Raw genomic sequence first — 17785 nt, forward strand, 5'->3', positions numbered from 1 at the left:
AAGGATGCAATGTTGTGTGTAATGCTTTTTAATCAACATTATGTAGTGCACAGCTGTTGACCTTACTGAGGCCAAAAGGAAGCCACTGCTTCATTCATTCTTCATGTGAACTGATGTATTTCAGAAAAGGAATGTGTGGGGTTTTTCTTCTTTTTAACCACAGTAAAATAGTAACTTTCCAAATTAAATTTTCTGCATTAAATGAGGAAAGATTGAAGTCAGTCTCACAGTGCAGAGTGCACTCCCTGGCAGGTGAGATCTTTCTGTAGTGAGCAATAGCTTGTTTCTGTCTCACGTCTGCCCTCAGAAACTCCAGGGACAAGTAATAGAAGGATGGTTTCAGACCTGTCCTTCCCTGATAAGGCATCAGGACACAGCTGCGGTGTAAAGCCAGGTAGGAAGATTGAGAGCAGTGTTCAATCCACCAGTTGGGCAACTGTGTGAGTCAAAATGAACCATGATGTAGGTAGCTAGCTAGGAAACTCTTGGGGGTGCAAAATCTGTTACTGAGGGAAGAAAGTAGGAAAACTCCTGATCGCCCCCCCCCCCCCACCCCGACGGCCAATGTTCAAAAACCTGGACTGGACAAAGAGCAGTGCACACCAGCGGGCAATCCGCCTTGGCTGGAACATAAGGGAAGGAAATAAGAAATTAGGAGATAGACTCATCAGTGAGAGAAATGGAGCGTTCCAGCAACGGATCAAATGACACCACTCCCCTCAGGGCAGGCTTTAATTCTAAAAATAAAACTACAAACTGGAAAAAAAAAGTCTGCCTTCAAGTTTGAATGACAGCCACCTAAGGTCTTTCCCTCTTCAGGTAGGACCAAATTAGTCACATCTTTCATGCAGCACTTCTGTACTTGGCATACTCTTTATTTCATTCCTTTTCCCCAAAGTTTCAGAAATCCAGGAGAGTGACTTCCAAAGTCAGAGAGGGTGGTTAGGTGTCCCATTCCCTTCTAAAGTCACGTGGAAGTTTAGGACCAAACATCCTTTGATACCTTAAAAAATGCTTTGCTTTACCTTCCTCAAATTACAGCAGAGTTCATATTTTGTTTTAGTTCAGTTAAAATAGAATGCAAGGTTTGCTTTAAAGAAACCCCTTTGTTTCAAAACGTAAATCTATACTGCATTGCTGCACCCCTCAAATCTCCATTAAATTCAGTAAATTCCAGTCAATGACAGTTTTGCCAGCAAGAATACTGCAAAATTAGCATGTGTGACTCCAAAATGTAGAAACAAATTATTGTGTATTTTTTCTGAAAATTACAAATAGTTCTTCTTTTGCATAAGAAAAATCTGTGATTAAGTAGTTATGTATAAAAAGCTATTTTTATGTAATCAACTGCACATTTTATGAGATCCTCCTATTAAAAATTGTACTGATTTTTTTCAATTCTTTTTCTTCTGAAGAGAAAAATGTCTTTTAAAATGTGCCTGTTTTCTCCTTTTTCAAGATTAAAAGGAACAGAAAAGCTGATACTGTAGAGAAATGGGCCATCAAAGGATTATTTCTTAAAACAAAATTCAGACTTCTCTTTGTTCTGTTTCATTAAAATGGGATGTGGGGGCAGGTTTTATAAAATCTTGTACTTTTGGGGAGAAACAAGCTGCAGAGAAATTTGTTTTCTCTACAGATGTATGTTTGGATGAAGTTTGAACTTGAGCAGAAGGAAACTGTATGTCACATAAAGAAATGAATCAATCCAAGCACAGCAAAAAATGTTTAGTCATAAAGGCAATCCAGATATATTATGAAAAATTATTTCTCTAGATGTTCATATGTGATCATGATGAGCTTTCCTTCAGCTAATAAATTGAGGAGGTGAAATAATCTCTCAAGATGATCTCTAAGCACCACATGAGTATCCTGAGGCGAAATGTTAACCTTACTAACCCATGAACTAGTGTTTTACTGTCGGTCTACTTTAGTTCTGTTCTGTTATGCCTCTCTAGCCTTCTATCTTGAAGGAAGAAAAATATAAGATAACCACAGACATTTTGTCCATGAGAAGACCTGTCAGATCCATGGGAACTTACCACCAAAACCTTCATGTTTAACTTTTTGTGAAATCTCTACTAAATTTGAAAAGCCCAGCATTCTCACATGGTGCTGATGTTTTTATCAGTTTTTTTTTAAATAGCCAAAAAAGAGCTTCTGTACCAACATGGATTCCTGTTCAGATGAATATGAAAGGTAAATGCTGCATGTGGACTCTCTATGGGAGAGCATTCAAAGAGGAAATTTTGGCAGCGTTAGTGAAATGCACGTGTATGTGCATTGGCAGACAGCTATAAATACCAGATCCGTAGAGTGCACAGGACTGGAGGACAAAGGCACAAAGACTGAATAATTTATTTCAGAAAGAGCTTTAAAGTACTTTTAAAAATGAGAAAAGATTTGTTAGCATTTAGCAAATGTGAAATTCATAAGAAGAGTTCTATCAAGTAGATTAGCTGAGGCACAGCGGAAAGAGAAATTTTATAAATAAACCCAGTGGAAAATGTTTTCTTGTTGTGTAAAAATGTTCCATTGGATTTAAATTATTTGGAATTATATATTAATGAAAGTAAAATACTTTAGTGGTGCAGAAGTTTTCATCTGGAAATTATTTAAAGATTAAAGCAATTTTCCTCATAGAAATTTATGAAAGGCCAAGTTACTTTGTGTTCTCCATTAGGAAAATGGGAGTTGTCAGCACTTTTCAGGCAAGCAGAGATACATGGTCTGTATGTGAGAAATACCTGCAGCCCCTGGCTAGGAGGGACCTGTGTCAGCTGTGTGAGGAGGGCCTCAGAGGAGGCCAGCTCCAAATCGCATTGAATTCAGGGCTGGGCAGGGGGGTAGAAACACAGAGAAATACTTCCTAAAGTGAGAATCATGGTGGGTTTTTGGTTTGCTTGTTTAATGCAGTTATCTAAATGTAGGTGTCAAGTCTTCTAATTGCATAGGCTCCTATTACGGTCAACAGGAAGAGACAGATACCTCCACTGGGTGAATCGAATCACCACACTTAATCTATCACTCTTCTGAAGATGGGGTGATCTTTTTCTCCCTTTTAGAGACAAACAAAGAATCTAACTTTCAGAAGGTTAAAATTGGGTGAGACAGTCCTCTCCACTCAGCCTGTGTACACACATGCACACAAATACACTCACACTCCTTTCACAAATTCTTTTGGGATTGACTTGGAGATAGTTTCAATCATTTATTAATTGGTGAAGAACAAAGCTTGCTCCATATGAAGCATGTAGAACAGTTTAGCAGTTGGATCCCCAAATCAGTCTTGCCAGGTCTATATGGCCCCTTCTTTTCTGTTATTTTGGGCATCTCTCAAAATAGCTTTTAAAGTTAATGTTCTGTAACTTAGTGATCTAGTGTAAGACATCATGCACAAAATACTATACTACAGTGTTCAAACTGATTTTAAAAGAAGAAAATACTGTGCATGTTAATTAACCTAATTCAATTTTGTTTTCCATTCAATAGAAAATAAATGCATTATCACTTTCTGCTATTGTTTCAGGAACAGACTTTGAACAGAAATAGCCATTTAGAGACAATTCACAAGAATTGTGTCTGGAAACTTAATTATTAATTAAAATATGTAGCAAGTTTTTAGCTTGCTCTGCAATATGTTCTCACATCTGCAGTTGCACAAACAAAACTGCACTTCCCAAATCACCATATGATCTAGCACAATAAATGAGAGTTTTCAATGTTCCTAAGAGAGTATTTTTAAATGAACTGGCAAGTCGATTACAGAATACTGGAAGTAACCCACTTCTATGGGTTGAATTTAAAAGACACGTGTGACTTTTCTGAGCCTCAAATTTTATTGATCCATCTATTAATCTCCAAAGCATTTTCTTCTAGGTAAGTACTCTAGCACACGCTTTAGAATGAGTTTAATTTTATGCATGTGATTAAACACACTGACCTCTAGAACAAATGCTTAGATGTTTATAAGGTTCACTAATTTACAGTAGAATTTTAAGATATGAGACTATGAGATGTAACATGATTATTTAGTTTGGAGTAGCATCCAGAGGCCACACCTGAGGTGGCTGGACCATTGTGCTACACTTTTTACAGACATATAGCAAGAGTCTGGCTTTCTCTCAGCTGTTTCTAATCTAAAATAGACAAGACAGTTGAAACACAGAGCACTGTGACATGGGAATGCGAAGTGACTTGCTCCAGATTATGAATTCAGTCAGTTTCAGAGGTTGAGTGCTTCACCAGCTAGACCTCTCCTTATGAAGTTACCTTACATGAAAATCAATGTTTGAGAGAAATAAATATTTGGGAGGATAATGCTTGTGATTCAGTTTATTTTTTGACTAGAAAGATCTTAATTTAGTCTCTTTCCATTCACCTCCATTATTAATACTTTATTTAGTGCAATAAACTGATTTTAGTTATAGGGACGATGAGGTATTATTTCCAGTTACAATTCTTCAGCCTGCTGGTACCCAAAATGTGATTGGTGCTTTCTGAATGCAGGGGGAGATAAATTGAAGAAGTTTGTGATCAAAAGGCAAGGACAAAAGATGATTTGGAGAGTGCAGTGTATATAGAAAGAAAATCATCGGGGTTATGATGAGTACTTGTTTCATTAGACACAAAAAAAAGTGATAAACATATAATTAGTCAGAAACACTCCATTTCCCTTTTACTCCTTTTTGGATATCAATATTCAGGAATATCCTTTCCTGTTCAAGACAATTCATAAAATAATAGTAGTCAGCTCCTAATACAGCTGTAATATTTTTTATCTACCCGCTTTATATAACACTATTTTCTCTTCTGTAGTCCTATATACCATCTTACATCAGTTATTTACTTGATGAAGGTACCACATTTTAGTGGTCTGAGCATTGGGAGTTTTTCTTAATGCAACAGCTTAATTTAGTGTAAAATCAGTAGTCTCAAACACAGCCCAGAGTAAGAGCATATTTGTAACAAATTTGTACTTGACTTGAGTGCACGATGATTGAAGACTACACTGCATGAATTTAGATCACTTTCCCTGTGATCCGGAGCCCTGGCAGGCCACGCATCCTGCTCCAGGAGGAGGTGATGGGTGGAGGGAGGCAGAAGTGGGGAGGCGCAAGAGGTGAATCAGTAACAATAGAGGAGAGGAGACTGTTGGGTTGTTCTGCGCCATGTGAATGGAGATGTGTTTTGACATTTTAACAGGAAGCTCTCATCTCAAAAATGTTCTGGAAAAATTATTTAATCTCTTCTCAAATCTTGAAGCTCTCATGCATAGGTCGATAAATTATTTGACCTTGGGAGGCAGGACTTTGCTTGAATTAAATAATTCTCCCTTCTGTACTGCATCTCACTTGTAAAGCTGGCATCTCCAAATGGCTGGGCTGTTCCTCTTTGAAGGTGTTCTTCAGATTGATAAAATTTGTCCAGTACTGTTATATCAGTGCAGGCCAAATGCAGGTGCACAGCAGCAGAACAAAATGGAAAGTATATTACTGTGATCCATGACTTGATAGCATTGCAGTCACTCTAAAATAAGAGCCTTCATATACTACTGTGATGACAAGACAATGTAACTCACATATATTTTTGAAATCTACTGCTGTCTGGAGTTCACCAGGATATCTGGAAATGGCAAAGCAAAATGGTTAAAACTGATTGAAAATGGGTCATTCTCCTGATGTTTTGGTCTTGTACTTGAAACAACAGTGAAAGCCGCTCCTTCATGAGGACTTCTTCAGCTTATTGTTGCATTGCGAATCTGTGCACCAAGGCTATGGCTCTTTTACCATGCATTTTCCCATGGTTGGGACTGTAAATTTGCTCTTGTTAGCTTTTGCAGTGGTGAGCCTTTAACAGAACAACTAGTCTGTCAGCACACTGTGTAACCTTTTCAACCTTACTTTGTAACTCCCAGGCAGGACAGAACACGTAAAAACTAAAACTAACGGTAGTACTTATACAGGTCCCTCTCCACCTCTCAGTGTCATGCATTAAGTGTCACACAGCTTTCTCCTCTGACTCATTTGCCACTAGCCCTCGTGTCTTACATACTCAAGCAGCACAAGGCCGCAGGCTATCTTTCCTCCCAGAAGCCCACGTGAGCAGCTGCTGGTCAGCAGATCGTTGTGCTCAGGTAATTCATGCATTCTAAAAGGTGGGTTTATAGAGCAGAAGAGATGCTGCACTGTCCCAGAAACAGTAGTATATACTGGGAAAGCCAATACGGGAAAGAGTTTTGTAGGTGGTCACTCCCCACTGACAGCCTTTCCCCATCATTGCATCACATAGGTCAAATACAAGAAAAACTTCCTGGTGTGGGATGTGCTAAAGCTTTGTAACATTCCTCAGCAAAGAAGAAATCTGACTCCTTTTCAAAATCTGGCTCTTAAATGAGTATATTGAATTAAATCCTTCTTACTTTAGCACTAGAGACTTTGACAGGCCCAGCAACTTTATTCTTAGCTTATTCCTGTAAGGCAATTTGGAACTCCAAAGCCATAGGAGGGAATGAAAATGCAGCAATGAAAGACTGTCCACGTGTCAGGAAAGCTTCCATAAAGCAAACTGCTCTGAGCCTTGCAGTCTTGGTGCTTCTACAGTTTGTGACTTTATGGTAGGTTGCTGGGCCATGTATCTGTAACAGCCAGCTGTGCCAGAGCTTTGAGCCCTTTCAGACCTAGGAGTCTGAAACCTAGAGAAAAGCATTTTAAAAGAGGGTTCAGTACTTGGTTCCAGAGCATATGTGTTGTAAAACCCTGAGTTGTAACGTCATGGCTCTGAAGCAAGATCTGCCATGCTTCTTGGATGCTAAACCATGGGTCTTCCAGACTCCTTCCAGTACCATTTAGAGCTGGTGGAAACCTTGTAAGCATGCATCTGCACGCTGCAGATCCCAGCTCCTCCCAGGCTGCTGAGCAAGACTAACGCTGTTGGCAGATCCGCAATGCTCTGCTTATCAGGCGTTGTTTTGTAAATAGATTGTTAGGGTAGTGCTTTGTTAAAAAATGCATTGTATTTTGAAATTTAGCTCTTGAAGAAATTATAAAATGTTTGGGCCTGACCAAATAATGAAACAAGAGCAATATAACATAAATTTATATGAGTGTATGTATATCTACGTCTATGTATTTGTACATGAAGCTTTCTCATGAACTGAAATGCTGTCACTTGATCTCTTTTGTGTCATTCCTGTGGGCATGGTTACAGGTATATTTGGACTTTGACTTAACCGTGCCTCTTTAGATGTTTTGAAAGATTAACTTCTGGAAATCAGTGAATAATAGAAAATTGAGGGGTTTCGGTTTTTGCTTCTCAGGAAAAGATTTGTCTTTAAAGTATGAGACTTGCATTTACAACAGTAACAGGATCTTCCACAATGAAAGAAGACAGCATGTGGCTTGCCTGTGTGTCTCAGGAAACCCTGCAGTGTACAGTTTTTGCAGTTTTGGCATTATGATTTCTTCATGTAACTAAAGGTCCAATGAGTCACTCATTCTTTTAAAGTGATAATACTATAACATGGTTCTGCTAGACTGCTAGAATAAACATATCTAATACATATTATAGCTACTGCAATAACATTATCTTGGTTATGTAAGGTGCATTACAACATCTTCTCTACAGTCTGACCTCTACATTCAGCTTATCTTTGGGGAGACCGATGATATTGCTAAATTTGCAGGTGAAAATCATATATGTAATACTAGAATTAAGTTGTCAACTATGAAAAGATGTCTGGTTTAAAGACAAATTCTTTTTCAATATATTCCAAAGTATATTCCTGAAAGTCTATTTGTTACTACTTTATAGGGAAAAAAATCTTGAGCAAAATTATCTTGGAATGCTAATATGTGAAGATGTTGTACTAAGCATAATTTAGTCCATTTATAATAAGTAAAATGCCCTTAAAGGGAAGTAAGAGAAGTAGATAAAGAATTGAGAGGTCCAGGTAGTCATGTTTTCCTCGAGGCATTTTCTGAGAACAGTAGTGAGTCAGAATGCAAATCCTCATGGCTTTGCTGATTTTTGTGGTGGCTGCTGATTACTGTAAAATTGATTCAGGAACGTTGCAGCATCTCTGCATATGTTTAAGCCTAATCTCCATAGTGTCACAGGCATTTTTCCTCTCTGTGAGTATTGTACTGAATAGGAAAAAATTTGAATAACCTTCATCTTAGCATTTTTTCTTATCAAGGAGCAAAGGAGGACACTCTTCAGTAACTTCCCAGTCTTGGTGTCAAGTATGGCAGCATACGCTCTCTTGTATGGGTTTATTTCAAGGCTTTAATGAGGGTCAGGTAATGTTTTATTGCATTTGGTTCTAGACTGGAAAAAGGGTTGTTTGCTTGGAAAAAAAAACGGATTATTCTTCTGTTATTCTTATTGAAAGGTATTTTAGGGTCTTACGGTGTTTTTTGATTAAATTTCTAGTTTGACTTTTTCCTTTCTTTTTTTCCCCTCCTCCATCCTGAGAATGAATTTGAGCTTTAACTCCACGAAGTGGTGCATTTCACAGATTGACATTGATTTCTTGAATTTTTTGACGTGTAGAACCCCACTGTACGGACTGTGTGTTATGAAGAGTACACTTTGCCCATATGAAACTGAATGGAAAGGAGTAAGGCAAAGCAAAGCCTGTCCAAGTGTTTTCTCTAAACACAAAATACATTAATTAGCTACCGCTTATGTGCACAAGGTGTGGATTCAGCTATTTTTGTTGGCAAAGTCAACTGCTCTGCCCTTGAATATAGAGGAGACCTGAAAATTTCCTCACTTAAGGAGTTCTAAAACAGTGAGAAATCCCTGAGAAGGGGAAGTAACATGCAGGATGTGACTTCAGACCAAACTGGATGAGTAATTATACAAGAAAGATATAAGAAGCAAGTGTTTAAAAAAAGGATTATCGGCAAGAAAGCTTATGTTGACGAGATCAGGAGGTATAGAGGACGTTTGTTGCAGAAATTAGAGACTAAGTGAGAGCTTCCAATGAAAACTGAGACTTCCAAAGAATATTAAAACAGCAGCAGAAGGTCATTTACATCTATAAATACAAAAAGAAGAACTGGAAAAAAATGAGGCTGTTATACAGTGATGATGGGATGGAACATAAGGAAAATCTTGTTACAGACTTAAAACTAACAGCTACTTCACTTTGATTTTCACTCACAGAGGACATTGACCTTAAAAGAAGCTAATGGGAATAGGGAAATAACCTCTTTCTTCCATGATTTTTAAGGCACTGTCTCATTAAAGGGCAGATGTAATAACAACTGCTTCTTGGTAGAGCTCTTAAATGAGCGGTGATACATTGATCAGTAAATAGGAAATACAATATCTATTTTAAAAGGGAGACATAGAATCTGGCAGCCATAGACCCTGTAACTTAACATCAATAGTCTGTAAAGTTACAGAACAAATTTTGAAGGAAAGAAACTTTAAAGTGTGGAGATAGACAGAAAATGGGATATAATGTAACAGGAAATTACTAAGGTAAAAAGTACTGGATGAACCAATATCTTTCTGTTACAAAGGGAATAATGTAAAATAGTCATGCTCCTGCAAAAAGCATTCTATGAAAATGGGGGCAAACATGAGAATTGTCAGGTAGGCATGAAACTAAATAAAGGGAAGATGGCAACAAATACTGATAGAAGGAGATATACCAAGCTGGAGAAACATAACTAATGGAGGAAAATACTGTCAGAGTACCCTGATGAAATTTTGCTGGTGAAGCAGCTATCGGTAATGTTATAAGTTCAGAGCAGGCTAAGAATATAACTGTGCAAATAAATTATTTTGAGGAATATAATAATAAACAGGACATAATGGAAAACTTGTTCATTGGTGACTAATAAAAATATTATGCTATAAGCAGAAACTCATCATTTGGAAATAGCCAAGAAGGAAAAAAGAGCAGAATTTTTATCCCAAGATGACTGTCAGTCATCATTTTGATATAGATGCAGAAAAAAAGCAAACGTGATCTTAAGATATGTCAGCAGAAGTATTTTACAGCAGAGATGGGGAAGTAATGTGAAAGGCAGCAGAAAACCTTCAACTGAAATTCTGAAAATTTGGCCATCTGTGTTCAAGAAAGATGAGATGAAAATGAGAAAGTGCAGAACAACACTTTTTAGGATGGTTAGGGGAATGGAGAGCCAATCATTAGATGGGTCTGAGACAGTGTCTTGTGTGGTCTAGCAAAACAAGCACTAAGAGGGGTTATTGAAGGGCAAGGAAGAAAGCTTTTTAAGCTTTTAAAGTATTATATGTAAACCAACTATGAATACAGTGATGTTGGGGGCTGTGAGCATGAGGCAGCACATAAAATCCCAGAATATCTCTCCAGCCCTGTGCTGCAGTTCTGGCAGGTCCCAGTGCCTGTGTTTGAGTTGGACACAATGATAAATTGCCCAGATCTAACAAGAAAAATGCACAATTTGTGTATCTTTTGCTCTTTGTACAGTAAGTGTAATAGGAAAGAATTAAAGTTGAATTAGTTTGAATAAGCATGTTTGCTACGTATGTGCAGTTTAAGACCATACCCAAGACCCATAGTTAAAACCATACCCAAGCCCTGCTGCTCTCACAGGGTGACTGTGACTTCCACCTTCTAGGAGAGAGGAGGCCTCAGGACATAAAGTCAAGTTAAAACGGTATGAATTAGGTCTTCTCATTTTCAGTGTGCATGCAGAGAACAGGAGAGGCTTAGGAAAAAATAATTAGTAGAAAATGGATATGATGGCCACCTAACTGACTGTTCTTTCTCCAGTTTCTGTGATGCTGGGTTAGGTAACACTGTTAATGATAACACAGAGTTTCTAATAAGTTGTTTTGCACTTAGAACACAAAAGTGGGACATTTTTCATTGTGCCCTTTATGAGTTGTTAATAAGGCAGTACTTTCTCAAGAAAATAACTTCATGCCTGTTTTTATGTGCATGGATCAGTAAAGCCCTTTTCCAGTCTGCTAAAATCAATAAAAGTCTTTCTATATGTCTTAAATGAGCCCAGGAGCAAATCAAAACTCAAAATATATCCTGAGGTCATTTGTTTTCTAGTTTGGAGGTTGACATAGAGTAGAAATAAGAGATTTGGGGCAAGAGCCTGGTCACATTGGCTTACTACATTTTCCCGCAGCTAGCCTCTTAAAGTCAAGGAGATTATTCGTGAAGTAAGTTGTTATGCAGTATCTGTAGCAGAGTCTTAATGCTGCACAAGGGCTGCCTGTGTAAAACGGAATGAGGTTTCTAAATTGTTACAGCTCAAAATGACCAAATTTTACTTGTCAGTTCAATGACATTTGTGATAAAGAGAAAAATTTATTTTTGAAATGTGGACACTTTTCTGTTTAGATTAATGAAAATGATCAATGCCTGATAATATGCATGGATACATAGATAATAAGCAGAACTAGCAATGTGTAAAGAAAAAACTGGAATGAACAAATAATATTCATAATCATTTAAAGAATGGTTAAAACAGCTTAGACTGACTTTTCATTGGCATGCAAAAATACATCTTGTTTAGTTTATATTTTGTTTATTTTATCATTAAAATACTTTAGATAATGTAATGTTCTATAACTAAGATCAAAAGTGACAATATTTTATTTAGCTATTTATTTATTGGTTCCAGAATGAAACACATATGAAAACTGAATCATACAGGCAGAAATGGAAATCACCAAAATAGCAAGTTTGGGAAGTGGAAGTGCTTAAATATGTGTTTACAGATTTTTTTTACTAGCTGAACTGTCTTTTTTTTTTCTTTCAGTTTGCTCCCAGTATTCTAGAGGAGTTTTTGCCATTTTTGGACTATATGATAAGAGATCAGTACATACCTTGACCTCATTCTGCAGCGCCTTGCACATCTCCCTCATCACACCAAGTTTCCCCACAGAGGGCGAGAGTCAGTTTGTGCTGCAGCTGCGACCATCTCTGCGGGGAGCCCTCCTGAGTTTGCTGGATCATTATGAGTGGAACCGCTTTGTCTTCCTTTATGACACAGATCGAGGTGAGTTGCAACCCAGCTTTCCTGTCTTTTTAGCTCAATTGACTTTTGCTCGAACTGTGCATTTTTCTAAGGTATTGAGAGTTTGGGGAGTAAAATTTTAGAAGGCCTTTGAGGTGAAATAGCTTCTACTGAGTAGCTCTGTGGCTGAAGGAAGAATTCTTTCCCTTGCAAATATTGGATATTGAATGAATGTATTATGTAATCGACCAGCCTACGCCACACTAGACTACTAAAACGTTTTAATTAGTGTTAGTAAAAGAAAGATGCAGTTCAGTAAACAGAATTTTAAAGTTCTATTCAGTTTCTGTTCAACTCACCTCATACCTGATTTCAGTGACAGTAGCACAAAAGTAGAGAGGACTATTCCATGGTTTCTGCATGCGCAGTGGTATAAACTGAGATGTGAGTGTGCCCCTTGGGGCTTCCATGCCGTGGAAGGTCAAGGTGAAAACAGGTTCATGCAACACAATTTCAGTTCAATGACAGCAGCCAGGCTGCAGCAGAGAAGGGGAAGTAGCAGGGGCAATACCTGCTACCTAGGGGGGATTCACCGGGCAGCACAGGAACGGAGGGGTGCGCAGCCTTCTCTATCCTCTCCTTTGTCTTTCTTCCGAAATTCTGCTGCTGCATTGGACTACATTAAAAACATTTATAAATGTGTACATTTGTACAATATGTATTGCCTTAGACAAAAGGTGATAGCTTCCATGAGCATTCTCCATTCTCCCACCACATCACAGAGCATCTCAGAGCCTTTTAAGTGGTAGAAAAGCACAAGTATATCAGTGTGCCTCACCACTTACTGCTGAATAGAGAAGTAAATTTTCAATTTCTCCACCTTCTGCATTTATTCTGCTGGCAAAGCCCTTTGCCTTTGTTTATGGAAGGGGATTGGGCCAACATGGCTGAGCTGCTATGAAATAGGCAAGATTTTTATTTTGATGGCTTGCTTGCAGGGGGAAACTGAGTGGCATAGCTGTAGTCAAATAATTATTTTACTACAGCTGTTTCAATATAGCTCCCCATGTGGACAGTCTATTCTGGAATTAAAGTGGCTTTATTCTGTATAATTACTCTTCCCTGGAAAGGGGGAATTATGCTGACCTAAATAAATCGGTATAATTATTTGATTATGGCTATAGAAGTCAATTTTCTCATATATACAAGCCCTAATTTTAGTGAGTTTTTAGCTTGATTTACTGCCCAAACACCTGAATTTAAATCAAAATGGATAATGCCCAAAAATGAAAGGGATTGGAATGTTCCATATTTGTGTTCTTTTCTTTTTTAAACAGACTGATTCTGGGAAGCATTTCTGAAAGCATATAGAAAGTATTAGATAACTGAAAAGAGAAAAATTTATCAAATTAAATTGTATTGTTACTCAAGACATATTAATGGGGAAATAGAAAACAAACACACATTTACAGATGTGATCCTACAAGTTCACAAAATTATCAAGAGAAGAAGTGCACAACGTGCTGTCAACTTTGAACTCATCAGTGTGTCTTTGATAAAGAAATGACATTTGTTTGCTGGATGCAGGGGGTGCTGCATTGGATAGTCTCTCAAAATCTGAAGACTAGATCTCATGACTGTTTAATGCAGGAGAAAATAAGATTTGATGTATCTTTAAGTATTAAGATGACTGCAATTCACTGAATTACATTGTTGAATAATTTTCTCTACCATTCCACAACTGAAGTTTTGAATGTGGAGCTATGATAAAAATAGGTAAACCTGAAGATGGAAGCAAATTCTGCTTTTACTTTCAGTGTTTAATATGGAAAAAAAAAAGTGTTGATGTTGAAGGAGTTATACAGTCTGTGTTGGTGAGACCAGAATTCAACCCTGTCCAGATTTTTGCCAAAACTTCTTCCTTTACATTCCTGACTTTTCCCTGTCTCTCTGAGCAGCCTCATCCAACTAAACTGAAGGAAGTGGAATCCCCTTGGCCTTTTGTTTTTGATACTGGGCTTGTGAGTTTATCTTTGAAGCTTAACCAGAATGCTATAAATACACCCCTGGGAGAGAAGGTAGGCAATAAGCACAAATTCCAGACACAGTAGCACTTTGGAACGAAGGTGGCATTTAGCAGCTATCAGTATTGTAAAAGGCAGAAGTCCTTGGCAGCAGTCAGTCTGACAGACTAAACTTAGGCAAATCTTCAACAGCAGTGGAAACACGCTGCTATGGACAAACTCCCTGCTGTTGCCAGACCTGCTTCCCCAGACTGTCCGTCCTGCTTGCTTCTTGCTTCTGGTTCACGTGGCTCCATTGCTGCTCACTTGGAGGGGGCGAACAATCTAATCCTGGTGGCTGAGGCTTCTGCTATGTTATTAAAGCAGGTTTCTCCGCTGTGTCGCTCGCATCCCCACTTACCTCACTCTAGGTGTACATCAGGGAGTAGTCTTGGAGCTCACAAACTCCAGTGAGGTGATGGTTTCGGCCATTATGTTAAATCTCTTCTTCTGGCATTTTGCCAAACTGGCAGTCTGGAAAATCACTGTCCTGTGACAGGATGTATATACTAGGAAGAATGGCTAAGCTACAAAATGTAATGTAACTAGCAGGGGACATAACAGGAATAGAGAACAGGTTTTGTGATGACATGAGACCTAAAAAAAAGATGCAGGAAAATGCAGCTCATTACCTAACAGGGAAGGTGAAGAAGTAATGAATGACACAGAAGAGAAGGCTAAAGCCTTCAAGGACCCTTTGTTTCAATACATCCTCCTTTCTCCTACCCCCTTCCACAAAAAAAAAAAAAAAAAAAAAAGTTTTAATTGTGACCCGCTGCTTAATACAAGTAATATTAACAACAAGGTGCCAGGAACACAGACAGGACAGGGGAAGAGCAGACTGAAGAACATTCACCTAAGTTACATATATGCAAAGTATAGTAGGGAAGACCTCAGATGAAAGCCATGCCTTCTCGAGATATCCAGAGGAAAGGGAAGTCCAACAGAGGTGAAGTGCTCAGGTGATATTTGATATCACCTCTAAAGGGGAGATAAATGAAAGGAGCAAATGGGCAGACCAGAACCACATTTATTTTATATATGTTGTTTTATTGCAGTGGAGATGCATTTTTTTAAAAAACAAGTAGAGCAAAGTTTGTAATTGTAATAGGACGTGAAACTACTTTTTCTCTGTGTGCATGTGCAAATCACCACAGGCACAGGTGGGCCTATGGTGTGGTTTTGCTGGTTTAAGACAACAGTTTCTAGCATGGGGAAGTGAAAGTTGGAGCCTAAAACCACAGAAAAAGGCTGGAGGAGTCTGCATCCTGTGTGATGTGGGAGAAGCTGTTTAAGAGCCTTCTGCATGCAAGAGGGCCCTCTTCGTTTTCAGTGCTACATGCATTCCTGCTAAGGGCTGCAATAACAGAAGTTGCTAGTAGGTCTGCAGTGATTATCCGGAGCTGACAGGGCTGCCGCGGAGAGCAGTCGGAGGGGCTGAGGAGCAGCCAGGGAGACCAAGGCACATGGCAGCCGGCAAGCTGCAAGCCGCTTTTGCAAAAGTTCAGCAGCCGTTTGAATCCGACCCTGCTACCCAGCAAGACTTGACAGTCCCTGACTGTGACTAAAGAGCTATAGCAGGAGGGGGAGAGCTACCAGCTGGCCTGGCAGTTGGCTCACCAGAGGCAAGGACTGTAAAATAGTTATAGTTCTACTCTAGAAATTAGGCATCGTGTGCTAGCCTGTTTATGTACCTTGCTGGTGCTTTTTTTTTTTCTTTGCTCCTTTTAATTGCACACTGTTTGTTAAACCAACTCATTCATGGTTGCAAGTGAGGAAAATCAGCGCACTGAGCACAAGATAAATTTAATTTTCCCAGATTTCTGGAGAGTGTTTTTATAGCAGCCCCGTTAAAATTGAACACATTTTATTTTATGCCAATCTAAACCTGGCAGAAGAGTTACACACATCCTGATGGCCTGTCTGAATTAATTCAACACTACTTAGAGGTAGCAGACTCCAAATTTTTATCTTTGAGGACTGTGGAGTATAGGTGAGGTCTCAGATGTCTGGAGAAAGCAAAGAAAGAGATGGAAAATGTATAGCCTGACTCTTATTTTGAGGGAGATTTTGGAATTGTTTTTTAATAATCAGTTTATCAGGCTAATCTAATTTTCTCCTTTGACAGAGTAGTTGGTCCAGAAACAGTAGGAGTAGCAGTAGGTATGGTGTAGCTACTCTTACTAAGTCTTGTGGTATAACCTTATGCCTGTTATTCTCCCAGCAAAACTAGAAAATAAAGATGAAGCTATGGCATGGTGCCTGGAAAATTAGAAACCATAGTCCCCAAACTGGTATCAGTGACTCATTTTAAAACAAAGGGAAGGTGTCAGGTGAGGTGCAAGAGATTTTTGCAAGAGTCTTTGCTCTGATCTAATCAACTTCTAATATTAAGTTGGATGATGGAACAGAGAATGCCTTTTTGTAGGTGCCTAGTCTGGGTGAGGTAACTAGAGTGATGCAGGACAGGTTCAGAGTTCAAAGTCATCTTGCTAAATAAATAGATCAAGAAGGTGAAATGTGATAAAGGTGGTGCAAAGGACTTAGGAAGGAAGAATGAAAGGTACAATACAAGGTGCAGAATAACCAGCTAGGCATTAGTATCATGGGAACAGTTTCAAGAGTTGTAGTGAGCCATAAAATTAATGTAAGTCAAGAATGCCATGCTGTTCCAAGAAAGCAAATGTTATTTTGAGATTTAGGAAAAACGATGTTGCATGTGAGAAATGAAATCTGGATATTACTCTCTACCAGCTGGTGCTGGAGAGCTTCAGCTGGAGTGCTGTGTCATATGTTGGGAATCACACTTTTAGAGAAAAGATCAAAAATCTCTGCTGAGGAAGGGTAATGGAATCATGTGTTTAAGGCATACAGAGGACATGAGGTTGGCAGCACTGTGTCCCACCAATTTTTCCATGTAATATGAAACCACTCGCTATCATTCATATCTAGGTCAAAGACCTTTGCCATGAGTGTGCCACAGTCTGTCACTGGAGGACAGAATGGCACTGTGGTCATTGACTACCACATACAGATATTACATATATAAATTTCAAGAGTCCAGAGGAGAGGAGCAATGTGAAAATAAATAAATAAATAAATAAATAAATAAAAAGCCTGAAGAATTGAGGTTGTTTATTCTAGGACAGAAGGTCTGTTGAGGAGCAAAAAAAATTCTTCTTTGTGCCCACTGAGATTAAGGCAAGAATTACAATTATTTTTCAGGAAGGCATATTTAAGGTAGTTATTAGGAAAAATGTTTGTAGAAGGTTACATAAGCACCAGAATAAGCTGTTGAGGAGATTGTGGGAATTCTTGCCACTGACGGTTTTAAAGAAGGGGTTAGAAAATATTTGCAATGGTGAACTGCTTTGCTACATCCTGCCTCAGATGATCTCTTAGGATTTGTATTTATGTAATTTTCTGTAGGAAAATGGGAATGGCTTCTTCACAATACTTGTGACACTGAAAAGACAGCTTAATTTGTTACTATGTAGCAACTTTCAGTAATATATCATTGCTATTCAATAATATATATATAGCCTTTGTAAAATATTTAGTATGTTCTATTATTCAAAAATCAGATCAAAAACATCCTAAGTGGCATAGTTAAAAACACTGTGAAATCAAATTGAAGGACTGTAGTTATAATATGGCACGCAAACAACAAGTTGAGTTATTGTTAGCTGGGAATTCAGGAACTGCAAGAATTGGCCCTACATCAGACTTTACTTGATATTTTTACTG

At 38.4% G+C, this 17785-nt stretch overlaps 1 protein-coding gene across 1 annotated transcript in view; it reads left to right on the top strand.

Moving 5' to 3' along the window:
- GRIA4 (glutamate ionotropic receptor AMPA type subunit 4) overlaps positions 1–17785 on the top strand; it is a 240939-nt gene that overhangs the window by 70908 nt on the left and 152246 nt on the right. Inside the window, exon 3 of the mRNA XM_067289632.1 lies at positions 11778–12017. Within this exon, the coding sequence (XP_067145733.1) occupies positions 11778–12017 (240 nt within the window). The remainder of the gene's footprint in view (positions 1–11777; positions 12018–17785) is intronic.

Source organism: Apteryx mantelli, chromosome 1 (assembly GCF_036417845.1).
Source record: "Apteryx mantelli isolate bAptMan1 chromosome 1, bAptMan1.hap1, whole genome shotgun sequence".
Classification (NCBI taxonomy): Eukaryota; Metazoa; Chordata; class Aves; order Apterygiformes; family Apterygidae; genus Apteryx; species Apteryx mantelli.